Genomic DNA, 17,664 nt, shown 5'->3' on the forward strand with positions numbered 1-17,664 from the left:
ATTACATTACTTTTGTACAGTTGTACATTACATGTTTTACATTTTGATTTTCCAACAGTTCATTGCAGAAGATGCATCATGGCCTGTGTTTGTTATTTTAGTTTAGAGTTTAGAGTTACGGTGTGGAAACAAGCCCTTTGGCCCACGAGGCACGCCGACCATCGATCACCCGTACACTAGTTCTATGTTAGACCACTTTCACATCCTATATACTAAGGGCAATTTACAGAAGCCTTAGAAACCTGCACGCCTTTGGAATGTGTGGGGAAACTGGAACACTCAGAGAAAATCCACGCTGCCACATGGAGAACATACAAAGTCTGCATAGACAGCACCTGTAGTGAGAATGGAACCAGGGTCTTTGGTGCTGTGAGGCAGCAGCCCCACTGCTGCACCACTGGGCTGCCCAAATGAAATAAATGACATTTTGGTCTTAATCTGGATTTTACAAAATAATATATTTCTTCTCAGATTAGGACCATTTATTCTTCAAGTTGGAAAAAAATGGTAGTTAAAAATATTGTCTATTTCACTTCTGAAGACTATCTTTATGTTTAATATACCCAGTCTTCCTTGGAAATATTGTAAAGTGCATATTTTCACAGTTCTTCACACCTGTGATAATGTTGCATTACTTAACATTAGATCAATGTTCATCTAATTGGCAGCAGGCTGCTTAATAATACAGATTTGCATTTTTTTAAAGGCATGTTCCATAATTTTTCTGAATTCATTAATTATTTTTGTTTTTTGCTTTGCTGCATTGAAAAGTTACTTATTTGGACAATTTGATAAAAAGATCAATGAATTCCCTGTTCTCAGTTTTGCTGAACCCCTTGCCTCTACTCAACTGATGACTTAATAATATATATGTATCTGCGTTTCGAGCCACATTTAGTTGTGGCACCAGTATTGCTTGTTGGTGAACTTTGCAACTCATTTGTATGTTCTTGAAATTCACTTTTCGATTGCGGCTCACAGTTTGAGGAAAGCTGTTATTTATGTTTAACATAATATTTTGTGTACTTTTGTGAAGTCATGTGTCAAACCTGTAGATACCTCATTGTCGTAAACTGTCTCCCCAGTTAATTATTTTAGATTATGATATTTTTTGGTGCTCTGCTCTGTTCCATTTCTGATGATTTCCAATCCCATATGTGGTGTGGCACCTAGAACTGTGCATTTACTGTGACCTATTCCCCCTCATTTTCTTAGTACTCCTCCAACTTATTCTCTCTCAAACATGCCCATCAACTCCCCTTTGATTCTTTTTGCCATTGACTACCTGTAAGGAGTGATTTACAGTAGCAAAGTAATCTTCCGACAGGTCTTTGGGATATGGAAGGAAACTGGAGGAATAGAGAGAACTTGGAATTTCCACACACCCAGAAACTGGTCAAAATAAAACCCAGATCTCTGGATTATTTATTATCTTTCCACTTTTAAATCATATTATTTATTTAATTAATCCTAAAATTATTTTAAAATCCTTTTATCTACTGGCAGTCTGCTAGTTTGTCCCAAGATTTCTCATTCCATTGTGCCTTTTGCCTCTTCAATGATGCAAAATATTAGCCTCTACTATCTATAAATATTTGTTGCCGCTGCCTTTGACCTGATATATTATTCAACCAGACAATAATGTAACTCTGTCAAGCTACCTTGAGTGCATTATTGTTAATGCTAGAACTGTACAGTAAATTGTTCAAGAGACTCTGTATGCAACTGGGATTTATTGCTCTTTCAAATTGGAAACTAAAAACTTAATGTGTATTGGTATTTATTGTAAAAACCATTAGCATAAGTATGTGGGGACATGATTTTATCTGCATCTTTTCCCTATGCTTTAGTACCATACCATTCTCTGCTACCCTAGGATTTTATCACTTTTCTATCCCCTGCTGCTCATAAATTCTATGTCTTCTGCAAAATAATCAGGGTCTGAAATTTTGACGTGCCTGAGATGCATTGAGCAAGAACTGCCTAAATTAGAGCAAAATCTAGATCCATTCTGATGTTTGAGATTTTATGATAAACAAGAACATTGATGCATCTCATTGTAGTCCAAAACATACAGGTACATCTAATGAAGCAAAGGACATAGCTAGTGAATCGTGAGTTGTCATAGCTAGTGAATCGTGAGTTAATAAGCAGTTCTTGCTCAGTGCAACTCAATGCACCTCCAGCCATCCAGATACACAACTCTGGTCAAATATTACCCTTTTCTGCCACCGATCTTCAATCAAATGTTTTTTTAATCTGGATTCCATCCTATTTTCCAGTGGTGTTGGCTTGAAGGGCCAAATGGCCTCCTCCTGCACCTATTTTCTATGTTTCTATTTTGAATCCTTTGTCAATCTTTTCATAAGCCTTGCTAAAATCCAGTTTCCAATACAATCTCTATCTTCATCGATACTTGATCACTGTATCATTGTGTAGGGACCAGGTTAGTTTGCTGGTGATAAGAATGGTGAGGACCTTGAAGTTGTCATCCCCCGTTTCCATAGCTCAACAACCAACTTTTATCATGCTGATATTAAGGGATAGATTGTTGTCCTGACACCATGATGTAAGGTTCTCTATCTCTTTACTGCACATTGACTCATTGTTATTGTAGATTTGGCCAGGAATAGTGGCATTATTGGCAAAATTAAAGATCGAGTTGGTGTTGTACTTGGCCTCACAGTCATGGGCGTAGATGGAGTAGAGCAAGGGATTTAGCACACAACCATGAGGGGCACCAGCGTTGAGGATCAGGGTGGAGAAAATGTTATGACCAATTCTAACTGATTCTGGTCTGCCGATCAGGAAATTCAGAAACCAATTCAGGTGGTTCAGAGGTATTTTATTGTCACGTGTACTAATTAAGGTACAGTGAAACTTGATTTACTGATCCCAAGGCTAAGGTCAAGAAGTTTAGGAATAAGCATATTTGATATTATGGTGTTGAAAGTTGAGTTGTAGACAATGAATAGCATCCTGACATAGGTGTTCTTTTCCTCAAGTTGACCCAGGGCTGAATGTAGTACAAGAGAGACGTCATCCTCTGTCGACCGACTTTTTCCTCTATGCAAATTATATGCAGCCTAGTTTGTCCAGGAGGCTGTCACAACATGGGATATTACCAATCTTTCAAAGCTCTTCATTATAGTCAATGTTAGAGCTACTGGGCAGTAGTCATTGAGACAAGTCACTTTATTTTTTTGGGGGGGGACTGGAATATTGGAGGTTTCCGTATAGTATGACTGTGACCCTACCAGCTTCCACATCCAACACATCATTCTCTGACATTTCCACCAATGTGATCCCACCATCAGTCACATCTTCCTGTCCAACTGCTTTCTGCAGAGACCACTCTCTGCAACTGCTCAGTTTGCTTATCCCTTCTCACCCGATCCCCCACTCCCTAGTCACTTTCCTCTGCAACACCAAGAGGTGTAACACTTTTCCCTATCTGTCCTCAGAAAGAGTCTGAACAAGTGTTCCCAGCCCGAAACATCATCTGTCCATTCCCCCCACAAATGCTACCTAACCCGCTGAGAACCTCCAGTACTTTTTGAATACGATCTGCTGTTTCAGCAATCAGTGAGGCATTCACTATTTTAAGCATCTATTGCTCAAAGATTTGACATGAGTAGGGACATTTTAAGTTTGTGCAGTAGAGCTTCGGCGCCAGTTGTCCTTGACTTCTTGCCTTTGGATTAAGACATTGTTCAGTCAAAACTCTGTGCAACAGTTACCTCACCTTAAAATAAGATCTTTTACACACATCCCCAAGGGACTGTCGAAGACGGGAAGGCAGCACTCCCCCTCAAAAAAAAGTTCAATTGCCCCAAGATTTCAACAGTCTGCCTTCCCGTCTTCGACAGTCCCTTGGGGATGTGTGTATAAGATCTTATTTGTTCTTTCAATAAGATCAAATTCTTATTGATTTTGAAGAAATCAAAATTTCTTCAAATTTCTCTTCAGAAATTTCTCTTCAGCCAAGTGAGAAATGGCTCACTTTCTCTTCAGCCAAGTGCGCATCTGCACTATTTCTGTTGTTGCTGAAATGTAGCACCGGTTGAAATCCAGAAATGACTCCCTTTGATGTCCTGCTCTTTAATCTCCTGCCTAACTCTCTCTAATCTTCTTGTGGAACCTCATCCTATTTCATTTCTACATATTGGTACCAGTATGGACCACAACCTATGGCTGTTCACCCCTCTAGAACATCCCCACCTCCCCTCATGAGGGGGAAAGAAAATTGTATAAGTGGCATCAATTCATTATTCAGCAAACCTGATTATTTCTAATTCCACATCATTTGTGTTTGGATATTCATAACTTGCAGTCAGTGCTAAAACCCTCTGAAACAAACAAGTAGTGCAGACTTATTTGCCTGCTGGAAATTCTAGCTAATGAGATTGCTCAAGTGGGAGTAACATCCCTGTAGGAGACTTCCCCTCCCTGATGTTCAAGGTACTCCCTTTGCTTTGAGCATATATTGCTGCAACTGTGTGGTTAAAGGGATTTTATTTCCCATTTTCAGCATTTAAATATTTCAAACCTTGTATTGTTAAAAGTGCATGAAAAATTGTATAATTGCTGCTGTTTACAACAAAACGGGTAAGTGCAGTTGAAAAATTATGCTATCCTGGGGGGATTGTTGTCGAGCATTGTCTGTGTTTTAAAGAACAGAATGCAATTAATTGGATGAATATAAAAGATGTTTACTGAATTGTAAAATTATGCCCAGGTGTGCGAATTCCCTTTTCCACTTCTATTCCATTTGTAGTCTTTGGTAAAGAGAACATAATATTGTCGCGATATAGGCATTGTGCTACCAATACAGGATCCTATTCAACTGACAAGATGGTGAGACTTTCTTAGGAGAATAGGATTGATATCTTTTGATTCTGTATCCTGAGATGAAGCAATCTAACTGCAGATTCCTGATGAGTTCTTTTTAAATAGCTGGCAGTACTGTTTAGTTTAACAGAATTTATCAAAGTGTGCAATCACCTCTGTTGAAGTAACAAAATATTAATGCCGTGACAATGAATTATAATTGTACATTCACTACTGAAAGATATTACTGTTTATCCCCCTGCTGCTGTTATGATTCAGACTTTTAATGTCTTCAAAGCATATCACTGGTTCACCGTCTCAGTTAGGTTTTATGCGTAATTTAGTTGCTCCTGGCTGGATGAGCACTGCTTCATACAATGTACAGTGGCCATTGTGAATATTCACATTTACAGTGCTGCTACCGTTATTGTAAAATTTAAAAATCTGCATCTGTAGTAGGATTTAACTTCATAGGCCGAGGCTTTATCACATATAACAGAACATGCAGATGAATTTTATTCACGTAAATCTATTATTTTGTACTCGTGTAGGGCACATTTAAAAAACTTCAATCCAAACCATACTTGCCCCCGCAAGAAGGCCAAATGGCAAGCACAGTGACGTCAATGGGTGTACAATAGTCGATTAATCCACTTGCACAAAGTTCTGCCAAGTTTATGCCATGATTAAATGGTGTGGGTCTCTAGAACTGGAGAAAATCTCAGCAACACTTAAGGGGTCCATTCATAACTGGGTTTGTGGGGAGTCTATCTACCTTAAAGTAGTCGCTTCCTGTTTTGAAAAGGAAGAAGGCAACAAGTGCAGGAAATCTGAGATAAAAACAGAAAATGTTGGGACAGGTAACAACAATGAAGAGAGAAACAGGATAAACATTTCAGGTCGATGACCTTTCATCAGAGGAAAGGATTTACTCTTTTATCTCTTGTCCATTCACAATGATCAGTCTCCACTCCCTGCTAATATCCACTGTTGTTCACCCCCATAATCTGTGTCCCTGCACTTCTATTCTTTCATCTGACCATGATCACCTCTCTGGTGATCCTCCCCAAACTTATCGACCCATTCTCATACCCTCCCAGCATGCCAGCAGGAGTTTAGGACAAGCAAAAGTGGGCTGCAGGGGCAAGTAACTACAAACTCAAGCAGCTTGTAGATCCTTGTGAAATCTATACCATTAACCTTTCACCTTTTTCTTTTATAACCTAATTTCAGTATATTGGTTTTTATTCAGAAATTCTGCAATTCCAATTTTTCCATTGTCTTTTCATTTGACAATTTGAATCAGCCTTTCTATTTTATGTATGCCTTGCAGGGGCTCTGCAGGATTTCTAAGGTGATGCTAAGGATGAGTATCTTTTACTGAGTAACAAGAGAAATAGAATCGATTGACATTTAATCCATAATTATAAGGAATTACTTCAGGAAACACTGGTCAGTGAGTCAGGAACCGGAGTACATAAGTTTGTCTCATATTTTGGGCCTGCTAGGGGACAATATAGGACAATATGAAGATTGAATTAGGCCAGGGGTAGAAGGGGCAATATATAAAAACAATTAACCATTAAAAATACACCAACATTTTAAAATTATTAAAACATTTTAAAAGTAGATGAGGAGGCAATGAAACACTATTTGTTTTTTTTACATTTGATCATCTCGGTTAAATAAAAGAATTAGAAAGTAATTTGAATTTACCTGTGTCTTTTGGGACAAATTTACCCACTGAAATAAATTTGACAGGCAGAGCTGAATCTTAATTGATCAGATCTCCCAGTTTAACCAATGAGAAATATGAATACATTTGGATTATCTGTGGTCTGGTACCAGTCAGGTCCCAATGATACTGGATTAGAGATTTTCAACCTGTAGGAAATTTGTGTCAGTGAGTCGAATTAAGAAACATAATGGTAGAAATACTCAGCAGGTAATAACTGTGGTGAGAGAAACTGAGTTAACATTTTAGTTCAATGATCTTACTTTAAAACCCAGTTGAAACTATGCCATGTTTTCATTACCTAAGGTTTCTTTTTCTCGCAACCTTCTAGCTTGATTCTCATATTACGATTGTAATTCAAAGCATGAATTTATGTAAAATAACATTGCTGCATCCTCTCATTAATGTCCTATTAGTCAAGCTTCATTGACTTCCTTGACAGCAGCTAATCAATTTCAAAAGTCATGCAGCTGTTCCTTGCATTTGTAGCAATCATTTCTTGCCTTGCATCCTCAGGAACACCAAACGTCCCTGGCTCCTTCAAGCACAATGCTTCGATTTTCTGGAATTTGCTTCTTTCCCAATTACTGCTTATTTCATTTCTTCCTCTTACAATGTTTTTTGGTTCTACTTTATGCTGTCCGTCTTTCTCCTTTTTAGAAAGTTGAGAAACATCCTTTTCCTATCTTCTTGGAAATACTTTCAGACATGCTTCACATTTGGACATATTCTAAATCTTTTTACAGGTACCCTGAACTTCCAGTTGTAACCTTCACATTAGTTTCATCCTTTTCCGCCTTCCCCCAACCATGAAATGATCTATGTGAAATGGAATTATTTGGCAACGAGTATTAATAACGCGGCTTGAATTTTTCCATTTTGACTAATAGAATTGGAGAATAGCTACATTGTGAAGGGCAGCCTGAAAAATTATTCCTTTGAATTTATCAATAAAACCTCATTAAATGTCAACCATGTGGAATTTGCACTTTTATTCAATCTGCTCTCAGAATGCCATAGATGGCTTTCAAAATGCTCATCACCATAGATGGGTTACTTGTGGGATGTGTTAAACAGTGTCATAATGGTGAGGAAAGCTACAAGTGTAGAAGTCCCCACATCAATGGAGCAATGATGGATTTTGCATCTATATACAGAAAATTTTACATTTTGGCAAAGAAGTAATGAAAAAATTTAGCCCCATTTCATCCTCATTTCATGGTTCTAAATCAATGTTGTGACTCAATGGTAGGGTGCCCCTTTGATTTTTATGCGGACACTAGTTTGTTAGCTCAGTTAATTTGAAAGTGGCAGCATATGTACAAAAACATTTTCTTCTTAGCAGTGGAAGTTACAGAGGCTCTTAAATGATTTACATGCAATGATTTACATGTATTTGTTTTGTGAACTGTAAATGAATCTGAACAGGTGTCCTTTCTGCAAAAGCATGAAAATGCTGTAGGTCTAATTGCACCTACAATAAGACATGTGATGGCATTTATCCAGAGGAGCCTTCGTATTTGTCAAGTTTTGCTCTTATCGCTAAATACGCTATAGTAAAGTAAAACAATTTCACAGATAAGGTAGAGTTTCTTAGGGAGATATACAAAGAGCATGTATGAGTAACTCATCAGCCTACTCATTAACTGACTTAACTGGCTCTAAGGGGTATCTGGCCTCCTTCTTTACCAATGCTCCTAAATATATTTTGCTCTGTGTATAGCAGTTTTCCTTTATATTGCCAGGATAACAAAAAGGGCATGCAGAACGGTGAAAAATGAATTAGCAAATCTTACAATAACTGGAAAAACTATCCACGGGCAAGGTGGGATTTATATGCAGCAGCACATTTGCAGCCAAACATTTATGTGACGTGAATGCACAAATTCAGTGGGCACATTATCTGTTGATATCTTCAAAATGTTCACAGCTGAGACGAATGGGAACTTTGTTAGGCTCATAGAATTTTTGCATAACATGCCAAAGCAAATGTGCTGATGGAGACCATTCACGGAATTATTATGCATGCATTGTTTATTTTATGTCCTATACCCCTTTGAATGTTCCTATTACCATTAAAAATAAATATGAAAGCCCTGTCACATTCATGTGTTGCATGGATTTTCTGTGTCAAGTCACCTTCAAGCTAGTAAATTTAACTATTCCCCTAGGTACCTTTTTTCCTGGTGCAAGTAGGTTATGGCTTTTATCTGCTCATCAGAGGCACTTACTTCAAAGCAATTCAGTACATATTAGTTTTTTGCAATGGCAGTTGGATGGTATTTATGAGTGAAAATAGTCTTTTTGGATATTTGAAGCATTTGTTCGTGTTTCAGGCAAACATCTGCAAGGGTGAATATTGCAGTGAATTGAAAGATTTTAAATTCACTTTATGCTTTGAATAGTCTGGGGTTTTTTTTATGGCTACAAATCTGAATTCATATTTATGTGGGCATGTATTTTGGTTTAGTGTCCACAAAGGTACAAGACTACCTGTTCTATGAGAATAAACTTCCTAATTCTGCAGCTGTACAGCCATTACAACATACCGTATAAATGAGTAAACATTAGTGATACAAATGTAGATCAGAGAAACTGATGCATGATAGAATGCCATTGTCCTCTCGTATGAAAATTAGAGTGACTTAATTGAAGATGTTACTTAGATGAATAATAAATCAATTAATTTTCCTGCACAGATGATTCAGAACAGGAACTTGGACCGCCACCCTCTGTGGATGAGGCTGCAAGTACACTAATGACACGACTAGGCTTTCTGTTGGGAGATAAAGCCTCAGAAGTACAGACAAACACAGAATACAACATGGATGAACAGGATGAAAATCAGGTATGGATCTATGCGGGGGAAAAAAACTATGTAAATGTATAGCTGCTTCTTATATTGTGCACTATATTGTGATGAAGTTAGCATTGTCGAAATTAGGTTATTGGCATCATGGGGAACATTTTTGTCACGTAGCTAAAGCTGTTACAAATACATTCCATGACATGTGAAACTGCAGTGTAGCTGTAATTTTGTTCTTTATCGAAGCAGTTTAAACAATAAAATGAAATGGGATAAGTGAAAAAAATGTGGAAGGGTGTACGGAGAGAGCAATAGAATTAGTCAGAGGGAGCTGGTCGGGTAAATGCCCATCCGTGCTTTAAACGTCTGAGATTCAGCACAATAAGCGAGTTTGGTATCTTGACCGCACGTGCAGGTCATAGGTTACTTGTGCTAAACATTCTCGCTGGCCGAGCTGCTGCGTGTATACAGACCTGCGTTTCATCCGTATTTTCCAGTTTTGCTTTTTCGAGGTAAGAAAATACTGCTTTCAAAATTATTTATTAGGTGTATTTATCGTTAATTTGTACAAAACTACGATGATTTTGTAGGTTTTATTGCTTTATGCTTCGGTGAGTAAGCGAGATCGTGACGATTTTCTTTTGCATTGGAACTTGCGCTCTTCAAGCGGGAATATGTCACACTTCCCAAACCATGAGTTATTCTTGGTTTTCTCAATCATTCTTGGATTGTCGGCGATGCAAAAGAAAAACTCAACGATTGAGTGAATGAATTGCTGCTTTGTGCGGGAGGTGGCTCCAGTCCTGAATGACCACTGGATGACCACTGTAAACTTGAAGCTGTTGTTCGTGCAGCGATTAGACAGCTGCAGAGGTCAGCATCCAGCGGAGCGGTTTGATCAAACCCTCCCTATAATATCATCCAGAAACATATCACTCCGGTAGACACAAAATGCTGGAGTAACTTACCGGGACAGGCAGCATCTCTGGAGAGAAGGAATGGCTGATGTTTCAGATCGAGACCCTACAGGTTCGGCACAAGTTACAATGCAAAAGAAAATCGTCACGATCTTGCTCATTCACCGAGGCATAAAGCAATAAAACCTACAAAATCATCGTAGTTTTGTACAAATTAACCATAAATACACCTAATTAATAATTTTGAAAGCAGTATTTTCTTACCTCGAAGAAGCAAAACTGGAAAATACAGATGAAAAGCAGGTCTGTATACACGCAGCAGTTCAGCCGGCGAGAATGTTTTGCACAAGTGACCTATGACCTATGCATGCACGGTCAAGATACCGAACTCGCTTATTTATTGGTCAAGGAAAACATTGTGGAAACTTTCTGATGACCCTTTGCTTGTTGTGAGCTCAAACATTTGTATTTATCTACTCTCACTTTTCAATGGTTCATCCCTCTAAAATTGTTCTCATCTTAATTTTTTAATTATCTGCAAAATTTAAGACTGGATATTCTCTACTTGCCATTGTAGGTTGAGCCTGCATGCCTCGTGCAAATACTTACTCTCTCTGATTGGTTCTGTGGGCTGAAGGAAAAGTGGGTGACAATTCCTCCTCTTCCCAGTGCAGCATTGAGCAGCGGTCTGTGAGACATGGCAGATATCAGTGGTAATGACTGATCCTAGAATTAGGAAGCTGAGTGTGATCATGACTCTGACCAACAGAAACAAAGCAATCAAGGCACACTGAGAGCCCACTGAAAGCTTTAGACGGACTCTGTATGGACAAACAATCATTAGGATTGTTGGCACATTAAAAAGCATGGTTTCAGGGAAACAGGATTATTAAAACCTGGTTATTTGGCACAAAATGCACTCTCACTTTTCAGAGCAGTGAGGTAGAAAATCTCCCTGCCAATGAATGTTGAGTCATTTAAGGAAGCTTTATACTGGAGAAGGAATGGTAGGGAGAATGAAAGTCTTGTTGAACATGAGGAGTTGAAAACAAAATTAGATCTTTTGCATGCAAACTGGATTTTATTTCACATTGTGTGAATGAATTTCCAGCCCTGGAATTTGATTTGGGCTGTGTTGGAGGTGCTTAAAACAGGCATGGAGAGACTCACTTACGATTGCATTTTTGGAACTAGAATTTATTGAATAGTCACGAGAAAAGGTCTGGCTGTTGTAAATTGGGCATTCATGAGACATCGACAGCAGCAGAAATTGTGAGACATCGGCAGCAGCAGAAATTCACAGTACGGCATAGCGCTCACTCTACCATTGCTGTTAAGTCAGGAGATCAGCTTTGTTCATAGGGGAGTGTAGAAGAGTGGCCGGGAATAGCATCAGGCCTGCATAACTGCAGAGAGACACCAACTGCCAACAGAAGCAACAACATGCATGCTAAGCAACATGCAATAGAAAGAGCAAAGCAATCTCACGAACAATGGATTAGATAATATTTCTGAAGTCTACTACATCAATTTTAAATGGTGGTGGATAAATAAAAGCCCATGGGAGGAGGATGAAGTTCTAAGGTCATCTCCATTTTCGGAAGACGGAGCATTGGTCGGAAACTTATTTGGGCCAGCCATATAAATACTGTGGCTACAAGAACAAAGACAGAGGCTTGGAAACCTGCCATGCCTGACTCACTTCCTAATACCTCCAAGCCTCTCCACCCTCTTTCAGGCAGAAGAAGAGTTTGATGGAATTCCTTATATTTGCTTGAATGGCTTCAACCCCAACAACACTCAAGAAGCAAAGTACAAAGCAGCCCACTTGATTGGCATATCTCCCACGCCATAAACCTTTGTTCCCTCTGTTACGATCACCAATCACCGTGGCTGCAGTGTGTACAAAGATGTGCTGCATTTACTCACTTCTCCGACTTTGAAAACACCTCCCAACCTCGCAGCCTCCCCTAACATAAAGAATAGGCAGCTTGTACATGAGGAGATCGTGATCTGCAGATTACACTGTATCCTGACTCGGAAGTATGTCACTGGCTAAGTATGTCACTGGCTAAGTATGTCACTGGCTCCTCCCCACGCAATGATTCTGCTCAATATCTTTTAATAATTCTGTAACAATTCAATTAACAGGTTAACTGACACATTATTAAGGGCAATTACTGATAGGCCGTAATGCTAGCCTTGTCAGCCATGCCCAGATCCCCAAAAAAGCACAAATTAAAATTGAGAAATAAACAGTAAGCAGCCCAATTGACTTTGATCTCTAGGATGGCAACAGGTTACAGAAAAAAATGCCTATTTGCATATTTAACTGTATAAATATTTTTCTGTATAAATATTTTTCTGTTGCAAAAACAATGCTGGGATCTTGTGTAATAAAATATCCCTGCTAGAGAGTCTTGCACAGATTTGGTACAGGCCTCAGAGCAGCACAACCTTTGTGTGTCTCTTCATGGGCAATGTGATATATAGCCCAGGAGATTTATATGACAGATGAAGTGCCATATAATTAGCAGATGATTTTTGTCTTGGTGTTTAATTGTGTTGTTGAATAAGAAGATTTTTTTTTATCATGATTAATGACATTGTGAACTAGGTTTTGTTGGAAGATCATGGACCTGAAATGTTAACTGTTTTATGTAGGATTTATATTGTGAAGTGCTGAAGTAAATAGTACTACGCAAATGAAAATAGACATAACACCAAGTGAAAGATGCTAAAAAACATTTCCTGGTCATTTAGTATAACTCTGAAAATTTGATCATGCACTTCTCAGTGTGTGGTGCTTGCGGGTCTGATACAATATATATTCACCAGGCATGCATCAAATAGAATTATTCCTGTGCACTGCTCGCTTTGGAGTATTATGCAGTAAATCAAGCAAGTTGTCCCTGGAGCACTCCCAAAGCTACGAGGTCACGTTGCAGACACAAGAGACTACAGATGCTGACATCTGGAACAAAAAAACAAACTACTAGAGGAACTCAGTACATTTGGTTGCATCTGTGGAGGAAAATGGACAGTCGATGTTTCAGGTCAAGCCTCGTTGTCTGGACTCTGCTGACCCACAGAGTCTGCGATAGAACTAGTGTACAATCACTCATACACTAGTTCTATCCTACACCCTAGGGACAATTTTACAGAAGCCAATTAACCTACAGATCTGCACGTCTTTGGAGTGTGGGAGGAAACCTGAACACCACGCGGTCACAGAAAGAATGTACAAACTCCATACAGACAGCATCTGTGGTGAGAGTGTCAGAAATCGTCCAGATGAATTTGAGGGAAGGGTGGAAGTCAGTAGTGAAGTTGATGAAATTGACAGGTATTACATGGATACAGGAGGCAATGCCAGTGCAATCGACAAAGGAGCAGAGAAAGAAACTTAAAACGTTATCAGTCCATTTCCCTCCAGAGAAGCTATCTGACCACCTGAGTTCCTCAATCGGTTTGTTTTTGCTTTAAGTCACATTACATTCCTAAGTGGCAAAGTGGCACAGCTGGTAGAACTGTTGCCTCACGGCACCAGAGGCTGGGTTCGATCCTGAGTTTGTATGTGAAGGTTGCATGTTCTCCATGTGACTGTGTAGATATCCTCCAGGTGCTCTGGTTTCCTCCAACATCCGAAAGACGTGTGGGTTTGTAGGTTAATTGTCCTCTGTAAATTGTAGCTAGTGTATAGGGTGTGGATGGTGAGGTGGGATAATATGGAACTAGTGTGGACAGATGATCAGTGGTCAGCATACACTCTGAGCTGAAGGTCCTGTTTCCATGCTGTATCTCAAGTAAACTAAACTGTTTGGGATTCTGGGAATCTCTACTCATGGTATGGGCCTCCATTATTATTATTATAATCCCCACCCTTGTATATTTGGCCAGCCCAGACTTTGATTTGTTCCTCTCTCGTCTTCCATCCAACTCAGCAGAAGTGTGATCATATTTTCCCTTTGTCACTGCACCTCTGTAACCTCCCCTGCTATTGCTGCCGCCCTCAGTCTTTGTCACTAATCAGATCACAGACTGTGCCTCACATCCCAACTGGGCATGCAACTGCTGGCCTTGGCCTCGGTACAAGGAGGTGCATTTTCAGAAGTTGGCACCAAGCATCCATTGCTCCCTTTAGGATGTACAACATCTTTTTATACCGATATCCCTCGCTACAAATCGAGTCTCACATGCTGAGTATTTCTGACAATTTTCCCCTTTTCTTTTACAAAGTGGGATTGTTAGGTGGTTTGAAATAGGGCTATTATCTGTGTTTTATTTCTTTTGAATGTCTAGCTTGCCGCCAGGTAACAGTACAAAAACTGCTTCCAACTACTGCTTTGGAATATACATTTGGAATATTGTAAAAGTTTTCACCATCAATTCTAATTGGTTTCATATAAAAAATGGAAAGGTAGCATTTTTACTAATATGAATGCACGTGCAACATTTCAGTGCAGGACACAGTAGGTAGATGTAATGTTCCGTTGCTAATTTTTAGCACATACATGACACGCTGTCTTCGGTGAGGACGTGCGCTGACCTGACTTGAATGAGATGATTTTATTTTTAAAGATAAATTTTACAAAATACAAATGCGGTAAACATTGTAAGGGTGATTTCATAGTTTTTACATACCCTTGGAATTTAGAGATGTGCAAATTTGAAGTAAATAATCAAATTAACTATGAAAACATTGAAGTGCAAATGACTACAAATATTACATTAAAGAATAAATAAAAATAATCTTATCTTCTCCAAAGCATTATAGATCATAGCCCTACCATCCCTTTGAAATCAGTGGGATCTCGGATCCTTGCCAGGCTCTAGATCAGAGAGGTGATTTCAGCAGCACAATTATTGGAGAATCTCAGCAAGACTGGGATCTGCCAGTGGACTCCATGGGGACTCCAGAATTGAGGATGCTAACAGATTTAACCTTTCCAAATCTGTCAGCAGGCTGGGAAATCTCAGCCCTACTGCCATTTAAATGGCTCAATAATCTTTATTAACCAAATGCAGCCCCATCACCATATGTAGATTTTAAATGTAATGAAGGAAAGGCATTTAAAAATTAGGAAGGAGGTAAGAAATATGTAAATAGTAATGCTGCTACTGATGTCAGAGGTCTGCATCAAAAAATTAATCTTTTAAAGAGCAACAAAAGTTAACTAAAAAGGCAATACGGGGAGAAAAGATGAGGTACGAGGGTAAACTAGCCAATAATATAAAGGAGGATAGCAAAAGTTTTTTTAGGTACGTGAAGAGGAAAAAAATAGTCAAGGCAAATGTGGGTCCCTTGAAGACAGAAGCAGGGGAATTTATTATGGGGAACAAAGAAATGGCAGACGAGTTAAACCGTTACTTTGGATCTGTCTTCACTGAGGAAGATACACACAATCTCCCAAATGTTCTAGGGGCCGGAGAACCTAGGGTAATGGAGGAACTGAAGGAAATCCACATTAGGCAGGAAATGGTTTTGGGTAGACTGATGGGACTGAAGGCTGATAAATCCCCAGGGCCTGATGGTCTGCATCCCAGAGTACTTAAGGAGGTGGCTCTAGAAATAGTGGAAGCATTGGAGATCATTTTTCAATGTTCTATAGATTCAGGATCAGTTCCTGTGGATTGGAGGATAGCAAATGTTATCCCACTTTTTAAGAAAGGAGGGAGAGAGAAAACGGGTAATTATAGACCAGTTAGTCTGACATCAGTGGTGGGGAAGATGCTGGAGTCAATTATAAAAGACGAAATTGCTGAGCATTTGGATAGCAGTAACGGGATCATTCCGAGTCAGCATGGATTTACGAAGGGGAAATCATGCTTGACAAATCTACTGGAATTTTTTGAGGATGTAACTAGGAAAATTGACAAGGGAGAGTCAGTGGATGTGGTGTACCTCGACTTTCAGAAAGCCTTCGACAAGGTCCCACATAGGAGATTAGTGGGCAAAATTAGGGCACATGGTATTGGGGGTAGGGTACTGACATGGATAGAAAATTGGTTGACAGACAGAAAGCAAAGAGTGGGGATAAATGGGTCCCTTTCGGAATGGCAGGCAGTGACCAGTGGGGTACCGCAAGGTTCGGTGCTGGGACCCCAGCTATTTACGATATACATTAATGACTTAGACGAAGGGATTAAAAGTACCATTAGCAAATTTGCAGATGATACTAAGCTGGGGGGTAGTGTGAATTGTTAAGAAGATGCAATAAGGCTGCAGGGTGACTTGGACAGGTTGTGTGAGTGGGCGGATACATGGCAGATGCAGTTTAATGTAGATAAGTGTGAGGTTATTCACTTTGGAAGTAAGAATAGAAAGGCAGATTATTATCTGAATGGTGTCAAGTTAGGAGGAGGGGGAGTTCAACGAGATCTGGGTGTCCTAGTGCATCAGTCAATGAAAGGAAGCATGCAGGTACAGCAGGCAGTGAAGAAAGCCAATGGAATGTTGGCCTTCGTAACAAGAGGAGTTGAGTATAGGAGCAAAGAGGTCCTTCTACAGTTGTACCGGGCCCTGGTGAGACCGCACCTGGAGTACTGTGTGCAGTTTTGGTCTCCAAATTTGAGGAAGGATATTCTTGCTATGGAGGGCGTGCAGCGTAGGTTCACTAGGATAATTCCCAGAATGGCGGGACTGTCGTATGTTGAAAGGCTGGAGCGATTGGGCTTGTATACACTGGAATTTAGAAGGATGAGGGGGGATCTTATTGAAACATATAAGATAATTAGGGGATTGGACACATTAGAGGCAGATAACATGTTCCCAATGTTGGGGGAGTCCAGAACAAGGGGCCACAGTTTAAGAATAAGGGGTAGGCCATTTAGAACGGAGATGAGGAAGAACTTTTTCAGTCAGAGGGTGGTGAAGGTGTGGAATTCTCTGCCTCAGAAGGCAGTGGAGGCCAGTTCGTTGGATGCTTTCAAGAGAGAGCTGGATAGAGCTCTTAAGGATAGCGGAGTTAGGGGGTATGGGGAGAAGGCAGGAACGGGGTACTGATTGAGAGTGATCAGCCATGATCTCATTGAATGGCGGTGCTGGCTCGAAGGGCTGAATGGCCTACTCCTGCACCTATTGTCTATTGTCTATTGTCTAATACAACATTTTCAGGAGCAAAAAAGTGCAATAGTTTGAGTTCTGAAATGAAAACAAATGTCAGAGTTCTCAACTTACTCGGGCATCATCTGAAGAGAGAGAAAGAGAAATGTTAACTGTTTTCCTGCCCATGGATAACCAGTACTTTTTCTGTAACGCCAAGTTGTTCTTGTTATATTGCACTATCTGACAGGAACCAAATAGTACACAGCAGGGGCAGGAGGGATACGTGTCATCTGCAGGTAGAGGAGATTAGTTGTCATGGCATCAAGTT

At 39.7% G+C, this 17,664-nt stretch overlaps 1 protein-coding gene across 10 annotated transcripts in view; it reads left to right on the forward strand.

Moving 5' to 3' along the window:
• Positions 1 to 17,664, forward strand: part of LOC144607700 (protein TANC2-like) — a 458,126-nt gene that overhangs the window by 264,127 nt on the left and 176,335 nt on the right. For all 10 annotated transcript variants that reach the window (XM_078424723.1, XM_078424716.1, XM_078424717.1 and 7 more), the window contains one exon: positions 9,265 to 9,413. In XM_078424723.1, coding sequence (XP_078280849.1) covers positions 9,265 to 9,413 — 149 coding nt within the window. The remainder of the gene's footprint in view (positions 1 to 9,264; positions 9,414 to 17,664) is intronic.

Source organism: Rhinoraja longicauda, chromosome 29 (assembly GCF_053455715.1).
Source record: "Rhinoraja longicauda isolate Sanriku21f chromosome 29, sRhiLon1.1, whole genome shotgun sequence".
Lineage (NCBI taxonomy): Eukaryota > Metazoa > Chordata > Chondrichthyes > Rajiformes > Arhynchobatidae > Rhinoraja > Rhinoraja longicauda.